Here is an 18,981-nt window from a genome sequence, read left to right on the forward strand (position 1 = left end):
AAGAGTCAGCACAAATTGTGAGTGTTAGTAAAAACTTTTCCAAGTTTAAGCCAGACAATACACTTGAAATGTGTTTAATAAGGTACTTTAAAGAGGATTTCCACCGATGATAGAAACTTATAAGACATAACCTTCTTTAAAACTTAATTAACATACTAATAAAGGTACATAAAAAATAGAAAATATCTGCTTTTCCAGCACCCACATAGGTAACTCAGATTTATAGTGTCCTGAGTGGCAGTGATTATTTCCCTGCTCTCAAATTTCTCCACTGGGCATCAGAGACAGTGCCATAAAAGCAAAAAAGGTTGACCTCAATATAGGATATAACTTTGATCAACTCTGTCTCCAAGATTTCTCTAATGCTGTGACAGTTTTCTTGAATGCATTACCCCAAACGATCCGACTAGTATCTAGCCTCCATGTTTTTAAGCCTGCTTTAAAACCACATCTCTTTAGACAGGCCTATAACCTGAACTCACAAACCTAACTTTCCCTTGCTCACTCCTAATTGTTAATCATAATCTGCTCCTTCCTTTTCATCTGATCTGTCCCCACATTCTCCGTACACCCAGTAGCGCACGGTTGCTTCACTTAAACAGATACTGGCTGATGACCGGATCATGCAGCTAAATACGAAAACCCTTATTTGTTATAATCATGGCTGGACCATCCATGACAAGCACATTCTACCTTTTGTGTGCCCCTATTGACTTATAGACTGTAAACTTGCGAGCAGGGCCCTCACTCCTCTTGTAAATGTTGAAATATGTTACATTGTATTGTTTTTATTGTCTGTATACTCCCCGCTTAATTGTAAAGTGCTGCAGAATATGTTAGTGCTATATAAATAAAAATTATTATTATCAACTGATCACTGGGTATCTGGCTCTTTGATCCATGTGATAGGGTCAACCTCTTTAACATTATCACGTCCTTTAAACCAGATCCAATGCTCAGTCCGTTAACCAGCATGAACTTTATTATCATTTTTTAGGTGGAGTGTGCACTATAATTGCCCAATTAGACAAACCAATAATTGATGATTGAGCAACAGGAATGCTCATTTCTGACTACCGGCCCATAAAAACAGACCAGCAATCACAAGATGAACAAGCAAACCATCTATTCGTTGGATGCGATAATCTTTACGCTCGCTAAGAAAATCATCATTATCGGCAGCACATCGCCAATGTATACAGGGGATGTGTTGCAAATAGCATGTTATTTTAAGGGCGCATAAGGATTGCATGGCTGAAACACATACTATATACAGTACAGACCAAAAGTTTGGACACACCTTCTCATTTAAACATTTTTCTGTATTTTCATGACTATGAAAATTGTACAGTCACACTGAAGGCATCAAAACTATGAATTAACACATGTGGAATTATATACTTAACAAAAAAGTGTGAAACAACTGAAATTATGTCTTATATTCTAGGTTCTTCAAAGTAGCCACCTTTTGCTTTGATGACTGCTTTGCACACTCTTGGCATTCTCTTGATGAGCTTCAAGAGGTAGTCACCGGGAATGGTCTTCCAACAATCTTGAAGGAGTTCCCAGAGATGCTTATCACTTGTTGGCCCTTTTGCCTTCACTCTGCGGTCCAGCTCACTCCAAACCATCTCGATTGGGTTCAGGTCTGGTGACTGTGGAGGCTAGGTCATCGGGCGAAGCACCCCATCACTCTCCTTCTTGGGCAAATAGCCCTTTAACAGCCTGGAGGTGTGTTTGGGGTCATTGTCCTGTTGAAAAATAAATGATGGTCCAACTATACGCAAACCGAATGGAATAGCATGCCACTGCAAGATGCTGTGGTAGCCATGCTGGTTCAGCATGCCTTCAATTTTGAATAAATCCCCAACAGTGTCACCAGCAAAGCACCCCCACACCATCACACCTCCTCCTCCATGCTTCACGGTGGGAACCAGGCATGTAGAGTCCATCCGTTCATCTTTTCTGCGTCGCCCAAAGATACGGTGGCTGGAACCAAAGATCTCAAATTTGGACTCATCAGACCAAAGCACAGATTTCCACTGGTCTAATGTCCATTCCTTGTGTTCTTTAGCCCAAACAAGTCTCTTCTGCTTGTTACATGTCCTTAGCAGTGGTTTCCTAGCAGCTATTTTACCATGAAGGCCTGCTGCACAAAGTCTCCTCTTAACAGTTGTTGTAGAGATGTGTCTGCTGCTAGAACTCTGTGTGGCATTGACCTGGTTTCTAATCTGAGCTGCTGTTAACCTGTGATTTCTGAGGCTGATGACTTGGATAAACTTATCCTCAGAAGCAGAGGTGACTCTTGGTCTTGCTTTCCTGGGGCGGTCCTCATGTGAGCCAGTTTCTTTGTAGCGCTTGATGGTTTTTGCCACTGCACTTGGGGACACCTTCAAAGTTTACCCCATTTTTCAGACTGACTGACCTTCCTTTCTTAAAGTAATGATGGCCACTCATTTTTCTTTACTTAGCTGCTTTTTTCTTGCCATAATACAAATTCTAACAGTCTATGCAGTAGAACTATCAGCTGTGCATCCACTAGACTTCTGCACAACACAACTGATGGTCCCAACCCCATTTATAAGGCAAGAAATCCCACTTATTAAACCTGACAGGGCACACCTGTGAAGTGAAAACCATTCCCGGTGACTACCTCTTGAGGCTCATCAAGAGAATGCCAAGAGTGTGCAAAGCAGTCATCAAAGCAAAAGGTGGCTACTTTGAAGAACCTAGAATATAAGACATAATTTCAGTTGTTTCACACTTTTTTGTTAAATATATAATTCCACATGTGGCAATTCATAGTTTTGATGCCTTCAGTGTGAATGTACAATTTTTATAGTCATGAAAATACAGAAAAATGTTTAAATGAGGTGTGTCCAAACTTTTGGTCTGTACTGTATGTCAGACCTGACACAAAACCAGGATCACCTTTGCACAGGCCCACTAGACACCTCAATACAAAAGATAGTGTAATGGTCTGATCATTAAAGCTATCTACATGTGAAGATCTGATCTTGACAAAGACTTTTCAGTTAAAATGTGTTGATCCATCCCACAATGTGTTCTATATCCGACATTATGTGCCTGTTTCCATGTTTTATTTGATATGGATTAAAAGTTATTTTTTAGCTGCAACTGATATCGCTGGATTCTCTCCTGCTTTACCTTATGTTTTCTCAGTTGGAACCGTGCTGGACGTCAGCTGGCAGCAAGGAATCTACACAATGGTGAGCTTAGAATTAAAACCAAAGCAATATGAAACAAAGAATCACCAGATAATATATGAGCATGAGAATAATTAAAATATGCCTTTATTCATAAAAGTGGCGATGATTACATAAATTAAAAATTGCATAATATTACAAAAAGTGCGCAAAAGCAGGATTACAAAAAGTAAATATAATTCCCAACAGAACCCCCACCAGTTCCAAATAACAGGATTTTTGTTTCAGCTGTGCATATCAGAAAGTGCCAAAGAATATATAATATGTAAACTGTTTGTGCAAAAATATGACTGTAGCAAGGAAAAAGTGCCAAAGTGCAATACGCCAGATAATATATATGGTAGTGTATAAAAATAATTAGACACAAGCAAAAATGCATAAAGTGCCAAAGTGCAATGACCTACCAAGAGGTTAAACAATGTGCAAATACATGCTAAAAACTGAAGATATTCAAACAAATGTGTGAGATAGCACAGCAGTATATGTCTCATATACCTGGGGGGTAAGCTGAGTCCCGTGCCTGCACACACCCGACGCGCGTTTCGGAAATAATTCTCCTTCGTCAGTGGGTGGCTATTGTGGGCTCTGGAGGGGTTTATATAGCGTGCTAATTCTGAGCGCTGTGGCCCGGGTGTAACCGGCGCATGCGCAGTCAGGAGGTCCGGAAGTTCCGGTCTCCGAGTCACATGACTGGCCGCACAGGAACGGAGTACCTGGCTTAACCAAGGATACATGGACGCAGAGAGCCGGGACCTCAAGACACAGACTGGGCATGACTACGCCATTTTTTTTTCTCTATCTACATGTGTTGTTTCATGAAACAAAAGAAAGTTAAAGTGTGAAAACACTCCAGTGGCCAATGTGACAAAAAAAAACCACAAAACCTGATTTAAATAATAGGTCATTTTTTATGATAGCCTCCCTCTAAACCAGCCCAAGTGGATACACTCAATGGGAAGATTACACTGAGATATCATGGTGTATGTCCCACTTATAAGAAGTGTGGTAGATCAGCTCACTTGGTTGCACATAGTAGACACAGGAACACTGTATCTTTAAATCTTCCACTGGTTTATTAAGAGCACTGCATAAACAGGTGCAACGATAGCAAAAACAAACCCAGCCTTTGTGGCCTAACAGCAAAACAGAAAGATAACGTATGGCAGAGTCCTTGTTGCTACGGGAATCAGCCCACTTCAGGAACAAAGAACAAAAGGTTCATCTTTTCTTAACTTGAAAAAAACACACCTCCACAGCTTTGCACCTCTAGGCCTTCCTGTCACGGGTGTGTCAGAGGCTGCAGACCGTCGCACTGCAGAAGGTCTCAGCAGTTGGCTTTGCAGACTTCTTCCTGGACCTTCTGACTCTTGGACCCAGTGGTAACCTTCCTTATACTCTAAAGGACACACCTGGGACTGGGTATCTATAACACTCAGCTTGCTGTTGAAGTTCCGGTGATATTTCCATCGCCATTTTCCTGTTGAGACTTAGAGCTAAAGCAGTCGGCTACCATCCTCTTTGTGTTTGGAGGACGTTGATGTTTGTCTCTGAGTCTACTCAAGCTAAGTGTTTCCCTTTTTTGTGTATCCCATCTGTCTTTAGCAGTAGTGGGGATTGACTAGTGGCATCCGGTCCATCCCTATGCAGGGCTTATCGTCTGGAAGGGGTTAAGTATCCTGCTCAGCGATAGGTAAGGAACCTATATAGGGATGCTTAGGGCAGACAGGGTGACGTTAGATCTGCCTAGGTGTCTCCACTCCCCCTTCTCTAGTGTTGGGTTCCCTACCCCTTATCCCCTCATGTTGCACTTTGTCTGTCCTACACTGTGCGAGACAACACCCTTCACTGAATGCTCTAGAAGGCTGGGTATTTATCCTCTGGGTTCCTCCCACTCTACAGCTGTTAAATCAACCTACCTAGCATTAAACATGGCTGATTAAACCCTTTCAGCACTTAGTGTGCTGGAGCAATTTTCCTAAGTTGCTATCACTGAAGCTAACACCTTTATGGAAACATAGCTCCCCTCTAGTACTTTGCCAGTGACTGTGTCACATATCTCCGGCTCTGCCGAAAGCCTGTTTTGGCACCTTCAGTCAGCAAACAGGATCTGAGTTACCATTCAGTTTCCTAGGCCTGTGTTCAACATGAAAGTTGAAGTCCTGTAACACTGAGTATCAAATGTGTGACATACTTCTCTGTTTCAAGGGCATAAAAATTAGAAGTTTGAAAATTGCTAATTTTTCCAAATTTCTGTTTTTTATATAAATAAGCGCAAGTTATATCAATTTTTTTTTTTACCAATAACGTGAAGTACAGTATGTCACGAAAAAACATTCTCAGAATCGCCAAGATCCGTTGAAGTGTTCTAGAGTTATTACCTCATAAAGGGACTGTGGTCATAATTGTAAAAATTGGCCCGCTCATTAATGTGCAAACCAAAGGAAAGATAATGATGACCCTGCTGGTAAGAGCTTACAATCTACAATGAGGTGGTGGGAGACAAAGTACAGGTGCTTATTTACATTGATAGTCCAGCCATCTTGAGGAAATGGGGTTAGATAAAGACTGTACGAGTATTTGTAGTGCTTTTGGGTGCAGTGGAGTTTGATGGAGAATTATGTTCAGCACAATAGTGAATGGGCTATATATAAAAGGACTTTAATTAGGGAACATGATAGGCTGCCCTAAACCGGTATGTTCGTAAGGAGCGTCTAAAACTGTGCAAGTTATGATTAGTCCTAATTTCTTGGAGTAGAGCATTCCAGAGGATTGGGAGGATTGGTGCAACTTGTGAGAAGTTTTGGAGCCGGGAGTGGGAGGTGCAGATTAGTGTGGATGTTAGTCGAAAATCGGAGCTTAATGAGCTTGTAGGCTGATAAACAGAAATGAGGGGGGAGATCTAGAGGTGTGCGGCACTGTGGAGAGCTTTGTTGGTGAGAATAAGCAGTTTAAAGTAGATCATATAATGTGTGGGCAGCCACTACAATGACTGGCACAGACCAGAAGCGTCCAAGTAACAATTAGTCAAATAATAAAAACAAAACATATTGCAGAGTATTTGTTGCCACGGGAATACGCCCGCTTCAACAAAAACAACAAAAGAACGGAACAAACAACAAAAGATTGAGCTTTTCTTAACATTAAAAAAAAACAGCTCCAGAACTTTGCACCTCCAGGCTCACCCCTCACTGATTGCTCTAGAAGCCTAGGTATTTATCCTCTAGTGTTATGATCCTTAGTGGTTGAGGATCACAAATTACTACAGCTAAGTAACAAACGTAGGACAAGCTCTAGGGAGGTGGCAAACTGGACTGACCGCAAATCTGAACCTATCCAAACACACTAGAAGTAGCCGGTGAACGTGCCTAAAAATCCTAGACGTCTCGAGCCAGCCTGAGGAACTAACTACCCCTAGAGAGAAAGAAAGACCTCTCTTGCCTCCAGAGAAATAATCCCCAAAGATATAGAAGCCCCCAACAGATAATAACGGTGAGGTAAGAGGAAGGCACATACACAGGGGTGAAAGCAGATTAAGCAAATGAGGCCCACTAATACTAGATAGCAGAAAATAGAAAAGGGAATCTATGCGGTCAGTAAAAAACCCTTACAAAATATCCACACTGAGATTTCAAGAACCCCCACACCAATTCACGGTGTGGGGGGAGAAACTCAGTCCCCTAGAGCAACCAGCAAGCGAGGAAATCACATTTTAGCGAGCTGGACTAAAAACATAATGAACACTGATAATCAAAAAATGATCAAACAAAAACTTAGCTTGTCTTGGAGAGACTGGGAGCAAGGTAGACACAAGGAATCTGAAGAGCACTGAATACATTGATAGCAGGCAAGGAACTGAGTATCCAGGTGAGCTAAATAAGAAACCAACCAAGGATAATGAACCAGCTGATGCTGCAACCTGCAGAAAGACAACACTACACAGTACCGCTTGTGACCATTAGAGGGAGCCCAAAAATAGAGTTCACAACAGTACCCCCCCCTTGAGGAGGGGTCACCGAACCCTCATCAAGACCCCCAGGGCGATCAGGATGAGCCGCGTGGAAGGCACGAACCAAATCGGCCGCATGAACATCAGAGGCGACAACCCAGGAATTATCCTCCTGACCATAGCCCTTCCACTTAACCAAATACTGAAGCCTCCGTCTAGAGATACGAGAATCCAAAATCTTCTCCACCACGTACTCCAATTCGCCCTCGACCAGCACCGGAGCAGGAGGCTCAACAGAATGAACCACAGGTACCACATACCTCCGCAACAAAGACCTATGGAACACATTATGAATGGCAAACGATGCTGGGAGATCCAAACGAAAAGACACCGGGTTAAGGATTTCCAAGATCTTATAAGGACCGATGAAGCGAGGCTTGAATTTAGGAGAGGAGACCTTCATAGGAACATACCGAGAAGACAGCTACACCAAATCCCCAACACGAAGTCGGGGACCCACACCGCGGCGGCGGTTGGCAAAGTGCTGAGCCTTCTCCTGTGACAACCTCAAATTGTCCACCACATGGTTCCAAATCTGCTGCAACCTATCCACCACAGAATCCACCCCAGGACAGTCAGAAGACTCAACCTGACCCGAGGAAAAACGAGGATGGAAACCAGAATTGCAGAAAAAAGGTGAAACCAAAGTAGCAGAACTAGCCCGATTATTAAGGGCAAACTCGGCCAAAGGCAAAAAAGTCACCCAATCATCCTGATCAGCAGAAACAAAACATCTCAAATAAGTTTCCAACGTCTGATTAGTTCGCTCGGTTTGGCCATTAGTCTGAGGATGGAAGGTCGACGAAAAAGACAAATCAATGCCCATCTTAGCACAAAAAGTCCGCCAAAACCTGGACACAAACTGGGATCCTCTATCAGACACAATATTTTCAGGAATGCCGTGCAAGCGAACCACATTCTGAAAAAATAGAGGAACCAAATCGGAGGAAGAAGGCAACTTAGGCAAGGGCACCAAATGGACCATCTTGGAAAAGCGATCACACACCACCCAGATGACAGACATTTTCTGAGATACTGGAAGATCCGAAATAAAATCCATGGAAATGTGCGTCCAAGGCCTCTTCGGAACAGGCAAAGGCAAAAGCAAACCGCTGGCACGAGAACAGCAAGGCTTAGCCCGAGCACAAATCCCACAAGACTGCACAAAGGAACGCACATCCCGCGACAAGGAAGGCCACCAGAAGGACCTAGCCACCAAATCTCTGGTACCAAAAATCCCAGGATGACCCGCCAACACCAAAGAATGAACCTCGGAAATAACTCTGCTGGTCCATCTATCCGGGACAAACAGTCTCTCTGGTGGACAACGGTTAGGTCTATCCGCCTGAAATTTCTGCAGCACTCGTCGCAAATCTGGGGAAATGGCAGACAAAATCACTCCCTCTCTGAGAATACCAGCCGGCTCAGAAACTCCCGGAGAGTCAGGCACAAAACTCCTAGAAAGTGCATCAGCTTTCACGTTCTTCGGACCAGGCAGGTATGAGACCACGAAGTTGAAACGGGAGAAAAACAACGACCAACGAGCCTGTCTAGGATTCAGGCGCTTGGCAGATTCAAGGTAAATCAGATTTTTGTGATCAGTCAAGACCACCACACAATGTTTAGCTCCTTCGAGCCAATGTCGCCACTCCTCAAATGCCCACTTCATAGCCAACAACTCCCGATTACCAACATCATAATTCCGCTCGGCAGGCGAAAACTTTCTTGAAAAGAAAGCACATGGATTCATCACAGAGCCATCAGAGCTTCTCTGCGACAAGACAGCCCCTGCTCCAATCTCAGAAGCATCAACCTCGACCTGGAAGGGAAGAGAGACATCTGGCTGACATAAGACTGGAGCTGAAGAAAACTGGTGCTTCAGCTCCCGAAAGGCCTCCACGGCCGCAGGAGACCAATTAGTCACATCAGAATCCTTCTTGGTCAAATCCGTCAAAGGTTTAACCACGCTAGAAAAATTAGCGATGAAACGACGGTAAAAATTAGCAAAACCCAAGAACTTCTGAAGACTCTTAACAGACGTGGGCTGAGTCCAGTCATAAATAGCCTGGACCTTGATTGGGTCCATCTCCACAGTAGAAGGAGAAAAAATAAAACCCAAAAAGGAGACCTTCTGTACTCCAAAGAGGCATTTTGAGCCCTTCACAAATAAAGCATTAGCACGCAGGACCTGAAACACCGTCCTGACCTGCTTCACATGGGACTCCCAATCATCAGAAAAGACCAACATGTCATCCAAATAAACAATCATAAATTTATCCAGATATTCTCGGAAGATGTCATGCATGAAGGACTGAAACACAGAAGGAGCATTAGAGAGTCCAAAAGGCATCACTAAGTACTCAAAATGGCCTTCGGGCGTATTAAATGCTGTTTTCCATTCATCTCCCTGCTTAATGCGCACAAGGTTATACGCACCACGGAGATCTATCTTGGTGAACCAACTGGCACCCTTAATCCGAGCAAACAAATCAGACAATAGTGGCAAAGGATACTGAAATTTGACTGTAATTTTATTCAGAAGACGATAATCTATACAAGGTCTCAAAGAACCGTCCTTCTTGGCCACAAAAAAAAATCCTGCACCAAGAGGGGAAGAGGATGGGCGAATATGTCCCTTCTCCAAAGACTCCTTTATATAACTCCGCATCGCGGCATGCTCTGGTATAGACAAATTAAAAAGTCGTCCCTTAGGGAATTTACTACCAGGAATTAAATTTATAGCACAGTCACAATCCCTATGAGGGGGCAGGGCACTGGACCTGGGCTCATCAAATACATCCTGGTAGTCAGACAAAAACTCAGGGACCTCAGAAGGAGTGGAAGAAGCAATAGACACCAACGGAGTATCGCCATGAATTCCCTGACAACCCCAACTTGACACAGACATAGCTTTCCAATCTAAAACTGAATTATGAGCTTTGTTATGGTTCTCAATGGCAAGAGAACATAGCCCAGCAAACATGAGTACTAGCTCTTGGAAGGATGGAAACTAAACTGACCATGAACTAAACCTGCCGCACAACTAACAGTAGCCGGGTAGCGTTGCCTACGTTTTTATCCCTAGACGCCCAGCGCCGGCCGGAGGACTAACTAATCCTGGCAGAGGAAAATATAGTCCTGGCTCACCTCTAGAGAAATTTCCCCGATAGGCTGACAGAGGCCCCCACATATATTGGCGGTGATTTTAGATGAAATGACAAACGTAGTATGAAAATAGGTTTAGCAAAATTGAGGTCCGCTTACTAGATAGCAGGAAGACAGAAAGGGTACTTTCATGGTCAGCTGAAAACCCTATCAAAATACCATCCTGAAATTACTTTAAGACTCTAGTATTAACTCATAACATCAGAGTGGCAATTTCAGATCACAAGAGCTTTCCAGACACAGAAACGAAACTACAGCTGTGAACTGGAACAAAATGCAAAAACAAACGAGGACAAGAGTCCAACTTAGCTGGGAGTTGTCTAGTAGCAGGAACATGCACAGAAAGGCTTCTGATTACAATGTTGACCGGCATGGAAGTGACAGAGGAGCAAGGTTAAATAGCGACTCCCACATCCTGATGGAAACAGGTGAACAGAGGGGATGATGCACACCAGTTCAATTCCACCAGTGGCCACCGGGGGAGCCCAAAATCCAATTTCACAACAGAGCTTGCAGCCATGGCAGACCCAAAACGACAACATCATGCAAATTATGCAGAACGAGAAAGCGAATCACCTCCTGATGTACGGGAGTCATGCACATGGTCATTTGCGTCCAATACTGAGGCTTATTCTCAGCCAATGGCGTAGCATCAATTCCCCTCAGAGGAATATGAAATTCCAAAGGCTCCAGGACAAAACCACAGCGCCTGGCAAACGACAAATCCATCAGATTCAGGGCAGCACCCGAATCCACAAAAGCCATAACCGGGTAGGACGACAAAGAACAAATCAAAGTAACAGACAAAATAAATTTAGGCTGTATAGTACCAATGGTGACAGGTTTAGCGATTTTTTTTAAGCGTTTAGAGCATGCTGAGATAACATGAGTAGAATCACCACAGTAAAAGCACAACCCATTTTGACGTCTATGACTTTGTCGCTCAATTCTGGTCAGAGTTCGGTCACATTGCATAGACTCAGGTCTCTGTCCAGAAAATACCGCCAAAGGATGAGCAGATTTGCGCTCCCGCAAACGCCGATCAACCTGAATGGCTAAAGCCATAGAATCACTCAGACTTGTAGGGGTGGGAAACCCCACCATAATATTCTTAACGGCCTCAGAAAGACCTTCTCTGAAATTTGCAGCCAGGGCACACTCATTCCATTGAGTAAGCACCGACCATTTCCGAAATTTTTGACAATACACCTCTGCTTCATCCTGACCTTGAGAGATAGCCAGCAACGCTTTTTCTGCCTGATTCTCAAGATTAGGCTCCTCATAAAGCAGTCCAAGAGCCAGAAAAAATGCATCTACATTAAGCAAAGCAGGATCTCCTGGCGCCAGAGAGAAAGCCCAATCTTGAGGGTCGCCACGCAACAAGGAGATAACAATTTTAACTTGCTGAGCGGAATCACCAGAGGAATGAGGTCTCAGAGATAGAAATAACTTACAATTAATCTTAAAATTTTGAAACCTAGATCTATCTCCAGAAAACAACTCAGGAATGGGTTTCTTTGGTTCTGACATAGGGCTACGAATAACAAAATCCTGAATACTTTGCACCCGTGTAGTAAGATGATCCACACTAGAAGTCAGAGTCTGAACATTCATGTCTGCAGCTGAGCTCAAAACCACCCAAAGTTCAAGGGGATGAAAGAAGCTAAACAGACTGCAGCAAAGGAAAAGCGGGAGGAAAAAAAAAAAAATGTACTCAGGTCTTCTTTTTTTCCCACTTCTGCGATGCATTAAACACTTTTTGGCCTGCTATACTGTTATGATCCTTAGTGGTTGAGGATCACAAATTACTCCAGCTAAGTAACAAACGTAGGACAAGCTCTAGGGAGGTGGCAAACTGGACTGACCACAAATCTGAACCTATCCAAACACACTAGAAGTAGCCGGTGAACGTGCCTAAAAATCCTAGACGTCTCGAGCCAGCCTGAGGAACTAACTACCCCTAGAGAGAAAGAAAGACCTCTCTTGCCTCCAGAGAAATAATCCCCAAAGATATAGAAGCCCCCAACAGATAATAGCGGTGAGGTAAGAGGAAGGCACATACACAGGGGTGAAAGCAGATTAAGTAAATGAGGCCCACTAATACTAGATAGCAGAAAATAGAAAAGGGAATCTATGCGGTCAGTAAAAAACCCTTACAAAATATCCACACTGAGATTTCAAGAACCCCCACACCAACTCACGGTGTGGGGGGAGAAACTCAGTCCCCTAGAGCAACCAGCAAGCGAGGAAATCACATTTTAGCGAGCTGGACTAAAACATAATGAACACTGATAATCAAAAAACGATCAAACAAAAACTTAGCTTGTCTTGGAGAGACTGGGAGCAAGGTAGACACAAGGAATCTGAAGAGCACTGAATACATTGATAGCAGGCAAGGAACTGAGTATCCAGGTGAGCTAAATAAGAAACCAACCAAGGATAACGAACCAGCTGATGCTGCAACCTGCAGAAAGACAACACTACACAGTACCGCTTGTGACCACTAGAGGGAGCCCAAAAATAGAGTTCACAACACTCTAGACTTCTCCCACTCTACAGCTGTTCAATCAACCTAGCACTAAATGGCTGATTAACAACTTTCAGCACTGGAGCAATTTCCTAGGTTGCTATCACCGAAGCCACAACCCTTACTGAATCAAGCTCCCCTCTAGTCCCCTCTTACTTTGCAAGTGACTTTGTCACAGAGTTGACAGACTGAAAGTTAATATTGATGAGTGCCATGAATTAGACCTCACCCTTCCATATGTATTTACCTGTGTTTGTCCATATATTGCATTATTAGTTGCCAGTACCAAAATATGTGTGACTAACATTATGGATTTATTGTTGCTTTGATTGGTAGGTTGCTATAGTTCAGCCGGCTGGCACATCTAATATACTGTATAATTGCCAATCGGCTCTGTCACAGCTTCCGGCGATTGTGTCGCTACCACAATCCACCGCGCCGGAAGTAGCCGACCACCATATCGGAATACCCAAGTGATGGGTATTCCAATATGGCACCCGCTGGTGGTACCGGGCCCTTGCGCAGTACCACCAGCAGGTTATATCATATCCACCTGCTCCCGGCGTGTCTCTGCCTGTCCCTGCTTCTCTGGCGCCGGCAGCTTCTTCCTGTGTTCAGCGGTCACGTGGTACTGCTCTTTAAAGTAATGAATATGGATGCGACTCCACTCCCATAGGGGTGGAGCTGCATATTCATTACTGTAATGAGTGGTACGATGTGACCGATGAACATAGGAAGAAGCTGCCGGCGCCCGGAGACCATCTGTCAGTGAGAAACAGGGACCGCGCCAGGAGCAGGTGAGTATAACGGGGGAGGGTGAGCATTCTGATATTCACCTGTCCCCGTTCCACCGCAGCGTGCTGCTCCATTTTCCACATCCTCTGCCTGTGACGTTCAGGTCTGAGGGCGCGATGACGTGTTTAGTGTGTGTGCGCCGCCCTCTGCCTGAACAAACAATCACTGCAGAGGATGCGGAAAACAGAGCAGCGCCCAGAGGTGGAACGGGGACAGGTGAATATCGCAAGTGCCGGGGGCCTGCTCAGGACAAGAGGTGAGTATGTCATTTTTTTTATCGCAGCAGCAGCAGCATATGGGGCACATGTTTCTATGGAGCATCGTATGGGGCCATAAACAACCATTACGTAGCATTATATGGGGCAAATGTTTCTATGGAGCATCTTATGGGGCCATAATCAACCATTATGCAGCATTATATGGGGCACACTTTCTATGGAGCATCTTATGGGGCCACAATCAACCTTTATGCAGCATTATATGGGGCAAAAGTTTCTATGGCGCACCTTATGGGGCCATAATCAACCTTTGTGCAGCATTACATGGGGCACATTTTCTATGGAGCCTCTTTTGGGGCCATAATCAACCTTTATGCAGCATTATATGGGACAAATGTTTCTAAGGAGCATCTTATGGGGCCATAATCAACCTTTGTGCAGCATTAAACGGGGCAAATGTTTCTATGGAGCATCTTATGGGGCCATAATCAAACTTTGTGCAGCATTATATGGGGCACATTTTCTATGGAGCATCTTATGGGGCCATAATCAACATTTGTGCAGCATTATATGGGGCACATTTTCTATGGAGCATCTTATGGGGCCATAATCAACCTTTGTGCAGCATTAAATGGGGCAAATGTTTCTATGGAGCATCTTATGGGGCCATAATCAACCTTTGTGCAGCATTATGTGGGGCACATTTTCTATGGAGCATCTTATGGGGCCATAATCAACCTTTGTGCAGCATTATATGGGGCAAATGTTTCTATGGAGCATCTTATGGGGCCATAATAAACCTTTATGCAGGATTGTATGGGGCAAATGTTTATATGGAGCATCTTATGGGGCCATAATTAACCTTTGTGCAGCATTATATGGGGCATATTTTTGGATGAAGCATCTTATGGGGCCCATCATAAACTTTATGGAGCATTATATGGGGCATATTTTATTATAGAGCATCTTATGGGGCCCATCATGAACTTTATGGAGCATTATATGGGGGGCATTTTGTATGGAGCTTCGCTTGGGGACGAGAGATTCTCAGTGCTGCAAAGCCTGCCCCCATCGGGATGTCACCACCCTCCCGATGCAATAGCATCAGGCCTCATCTAGTCTTTCAATATTCATAAATCACTTCACCTGCTCTCTTCTGTGATTGTATTTATGTGATTGCATTTTATACAGTGGCTTCATGTATTAATGTCAGATTTAGTGGTTCTGTAGTTTGGGTCATTTGCTGAAATATTATTCTACGTCCAAAACACAAAAACTGCCAATCTGTTTTAAGAAATTCCTACTACCTATTTATCAGACTAAGGGCAGTCATACACCTTCAGTTGCTGATGGATAAATACTAATTTAGCAGACCGCCTTCATACCAATCTCTGCAGCCACATACATGCATAATTTGGCCAAGAGTGCATGCATTCTCAAAAAACCTGTCAAACAGCTCTGGTGGTGGACTATCTCCCATTTCAAAAAAGGATTGGACAATGTTGATATTTTTTACATACCCAATTCTTTTGAACATTGATAATTGCTTAAAAAAATGTCATCTGAACATCTAATCAATCAACCAACCGCTGCAAGATCAGCTCTATCCTCACCTACTGTATTCTCACCCATCCCTTGTAGATTGTGAGCCTTCGCGGGCAGGGTCCTCACTCCTCCTGTACCAGTTATGACTTGTATTGTTTAAGATTATTGTACTTGTTTTTATTATGTATACCCCTCCTCACTTGTAAAGCGCCATGGAATAAATGGCGCTATAACAATACATAATAATAATAATAATAATAATCTAATACATGGATGGTAGACAAAGTTAGTCTAACGCCTATATTTAGAATTGAGAGTCCTCAGTGGTTGATACCTTTTAATGGCTAACTACTGGCTAACACGGTACCAAGATATATTTATTTCCTGTATCTAACGCCTATGACACCTTCAGACATTCTATAAAATATATCAGGATGTGTATTGTGAGTAAGAGTTATTTTAGGAGCTGCGCTATATTTAACATTTGTAAAACTACACTTCAGATATTGTGAAATTACTTCATCCTATAACTACTAAGGATGTTCTGCAAAATAGCAGAATTTTATGATCAGTTCTCAGAAAAGGAAATAATTCAAACACCTGATATGCCTGTTGTGCACATGGATGAGTTTATTGATTATTGTCACACTTTGAAACTGAATACATTTAGGTGTATTAATAATGCATGTAGTATTTACTATACATCCTAATTGCAGTGGTTGCATGCTTAGGCCTAGAGTAGGTAACTAATATGGTGGAATGGGCTTGAGCACACTTGGCTTGACATGTTGAAAACAATAATGCACCTAAACGAATCTCCAATGTCAGCACTAACATGTGGTTTACTGTGCAGTGTAATAAATCTTCTGGGGACAATATAATTTATTGAAATAATTGATTGGGTGGATAGTTCACATGTTGTTCTAATCTCCAGACACCATCCATGGAATTGACTCCGGCTGTGGTCTAAAATGCAATGTCCTCTGACTATATGTGAACACTATACTGGACAACAACTTATATTCCTTAGGACAAGTTAAACGACCATGCAGAAAAAAAGTACTATGCAAGTCCTATCAATAATGAACATATTTTGAGGCATCTCCTTTTCTAAACCATTGCCTGAAACAAGACTGTAACAACCCTGCTGGCATCACTGCATGGCCTTCCATTCCCCATCTGCCTGTTACATCAACTCACTGACCGAGTGCCATGCTGTGAGATCTGTCTGCTGCCAGCTCCATGCCATGTGCTTCATGGCGGCTTGCTCTGTGTACACTTCCTGGCTGTGTGCATAGGGGGGCGGCGCCAGCCACTCCGGATTCTTATTGAGACTGTGTGCACCTCCCTTGGGTGTTCCTGGCCAATAGCCTTGAGGCCTCTGATACTTAAGGCATCCTCACCCATTGGAGGATGCCTGAGCAAACTATTCCCCTCAGTTAGCATTTGCTACTGAGCTGCCAGGTCATGTCTGTTTCCTGTCTCAGAGGGCTGCAATACTGAATGCCTTCATCTGTGTTCTGTTTGTGTATCCGTGTCCGTTCCTGTCTGAACTCTGGTCTATGTCCGTTCCTGTTCCTTATTTGTCATTTCCCACTCTGCTGTGTGTACCTCTGCCTTATCTCTCTGCTCTGCTTGCCACTAACAGTGGTTCTGCATCTCTCTGCTCAGTTCTGCCACAACCTGTGGTTCTGTGCTTCTCAGTTTTCCTCGCCACAACCTGTGGTTCTGCACTCTTTTGCTCTTGGCGTTACCTCCTGCGGTTCTGGCTCTTGGCTCCGCCTCCAGCGTCTTGGCTCCGCCTCCAGCGTCTTGGCTCCGCCTCCAGCGTCTCGGCTCCGCCTCCAGCGTCTCATCTCCACTCTTGGCTCCGCCTCCAGCGTCTCCGCTCTTGGCTCCACCTCCAGCGTCTCTGCTCTTGGCTCTGCCTCCAGTATCTCCGCTCTTGGCTCCGTCCTTGGCTCTGCCTTCTCCTTCTCTACTCTCTGCTCTGCCTTCTCCTTCTCTACTCTTAGCTCCACCTCCTGCTCTTACTCCGCCTCCTGTGATTCTGCTTTGCTTCCACTCTTGCTCTATCTTTATTCTGCAACTTGCTGTACAGGTCTCTACCTGTTTCTTTATGTTCTCCAGTCTGAACAGGTTCTTACCTGTTTCCATACAACCATCTGAATACCAGTTCCTACCAGAGTATCAGTCCTGTTTGCCAGTGCCAGTCGTGTCTGCCTGAGTGCCAGCCGCGCATGGCTGCCTGCCTGTATCTCCGTCAAGCCAGTCTGCCCGTCTGGGCCTCTGCCAAACCCATCTGTCAGCCAGTGCCACAACCGTGCCTGTGTCTTGTCCCCGGTGGGATCAGCATCCACAGTCTGACTCCACCCTGGAGTGGTACCTGGTAGCTTCCTATTGCACAAGTCTGTCCTCACCATCAGAGGCTCCAGTGAACACCCACGAAGCTACTTAGTTACGCCCCTTCGAGGGAAGTTTGGTCTGTGGTCCAGTGGGGCCACACCCCCAGGCGCCCGTGCCAACCAGTCTCGGCGTGAGCGTTAAAGAGACATTATGACTTTGGAGCACCCGCCAGGGCCGTGGGGAAACTCGGTACCGGGCTGGTTCTTAAAGGGATGTGGTCAGGGCAGCAGTGACCCGGTCCATGGTCATTGGCATCCAATAAAAGAGTCAATGAATTGAAAGGGGAAATAAAGTTTGTAGGGGTATTGTTCGTGATGCCACCTGTGGTACTCGGCCAGGAATGGCCGACGCAGCTTAAAGGAGACCGCTGGGGCTGATGGTGATGCAGCAGAGTTGTTACAGCTCTCCACAAGTAGAGCTTATTCCCAGGGCAATTACGGTATTAAAGTCAATGATCGTAGAAGTGATAGTTGTCATGCAGGGAAAGTGATGCAGGAATATTCAGAGGACACAGCTGGGTGCAGTTTTTAACGCTTTACTCACAGTTCTGCAGATTACGGTCTCCAGCCGTGTGCTGTGTCTTCCGGGTCTGTGGACCAGCCAACCCTCAGATGATTCGGGGTACACTTTTCCAGGACTCCTCTATTATGTTCCTTTCCTGGCCATGTCACTGCACTGGCTCCCACCTCTCCGGCCCTGTGCCTTCACACACAGTGTCCCAAGCCACCAACCCCGGATCTTGTCAGGCGATGTCTCTCTAGTCCCCTGGGTCCTATATGGCTGCCTTTTCAGTGAATATGTGTGGCTGTGGCACATACAGATACCACAGCTTCTGGCTGTCTAGCTGAGCCTTGAAGTTCTCCACTTGTCTTGGGGGCCAGTTCCCCATTGCGACCTGGTCCCTCCACCTGGCGATGGGCAGAGTGGATGTGGGCCCCACAGGTGGATTGCTCACTACTCATACCCCTAGGACCCCTTCTTCTTCCTGGAGCTTCCCGCTCCTCACTCTTCTTTCTCTAGCTCCCTCTGACAGGGATCTCCTTTCTGCACGTCTCACTCCATTCAGCTCCTCTCAGCATGTGCTTCACTTTC

The 18,981-nt window shown here is 44.6% G+C and overlaps 1 protein-coding gene across 1 annotated transcript in view; it reads right to left on the minus strand.

The window, feature by feature from the left end:
* Window positions 1-514: 514 nt before the first annotated feature.
* The window catches only part of LOC143798431 (uncharacterized), a 76,642-nt gene continuing 58,175 nt past the window's right edge, over window positions 515-18,981 (minus strand). The window contains exon 4 of the mRNA XM_077281111.1: window positions 515-629. Coding sequence (XP_077137226.1) covers window positions 515-629 — 115 coding nt within the window. The remainder of the gene's footprint in view (window positions 630-18,981) is intronic.

Source organism: Ranitomeya variabilis, chromosome 1 (assembly GCF_051348905.1).
Source record: "Ranitomeya variabilis isolate aRanVar5 chromosome 1, aRanVar5.hap1, whole genome shotgun sequence".
NCBI classification, from domain to species: domain Eukaryota; kingdom Metazoa; phylum Chordata; class Amphibia; order Anura; family Dendrobatidae; genus Ranitomeya; species Ranitomeya variabilis.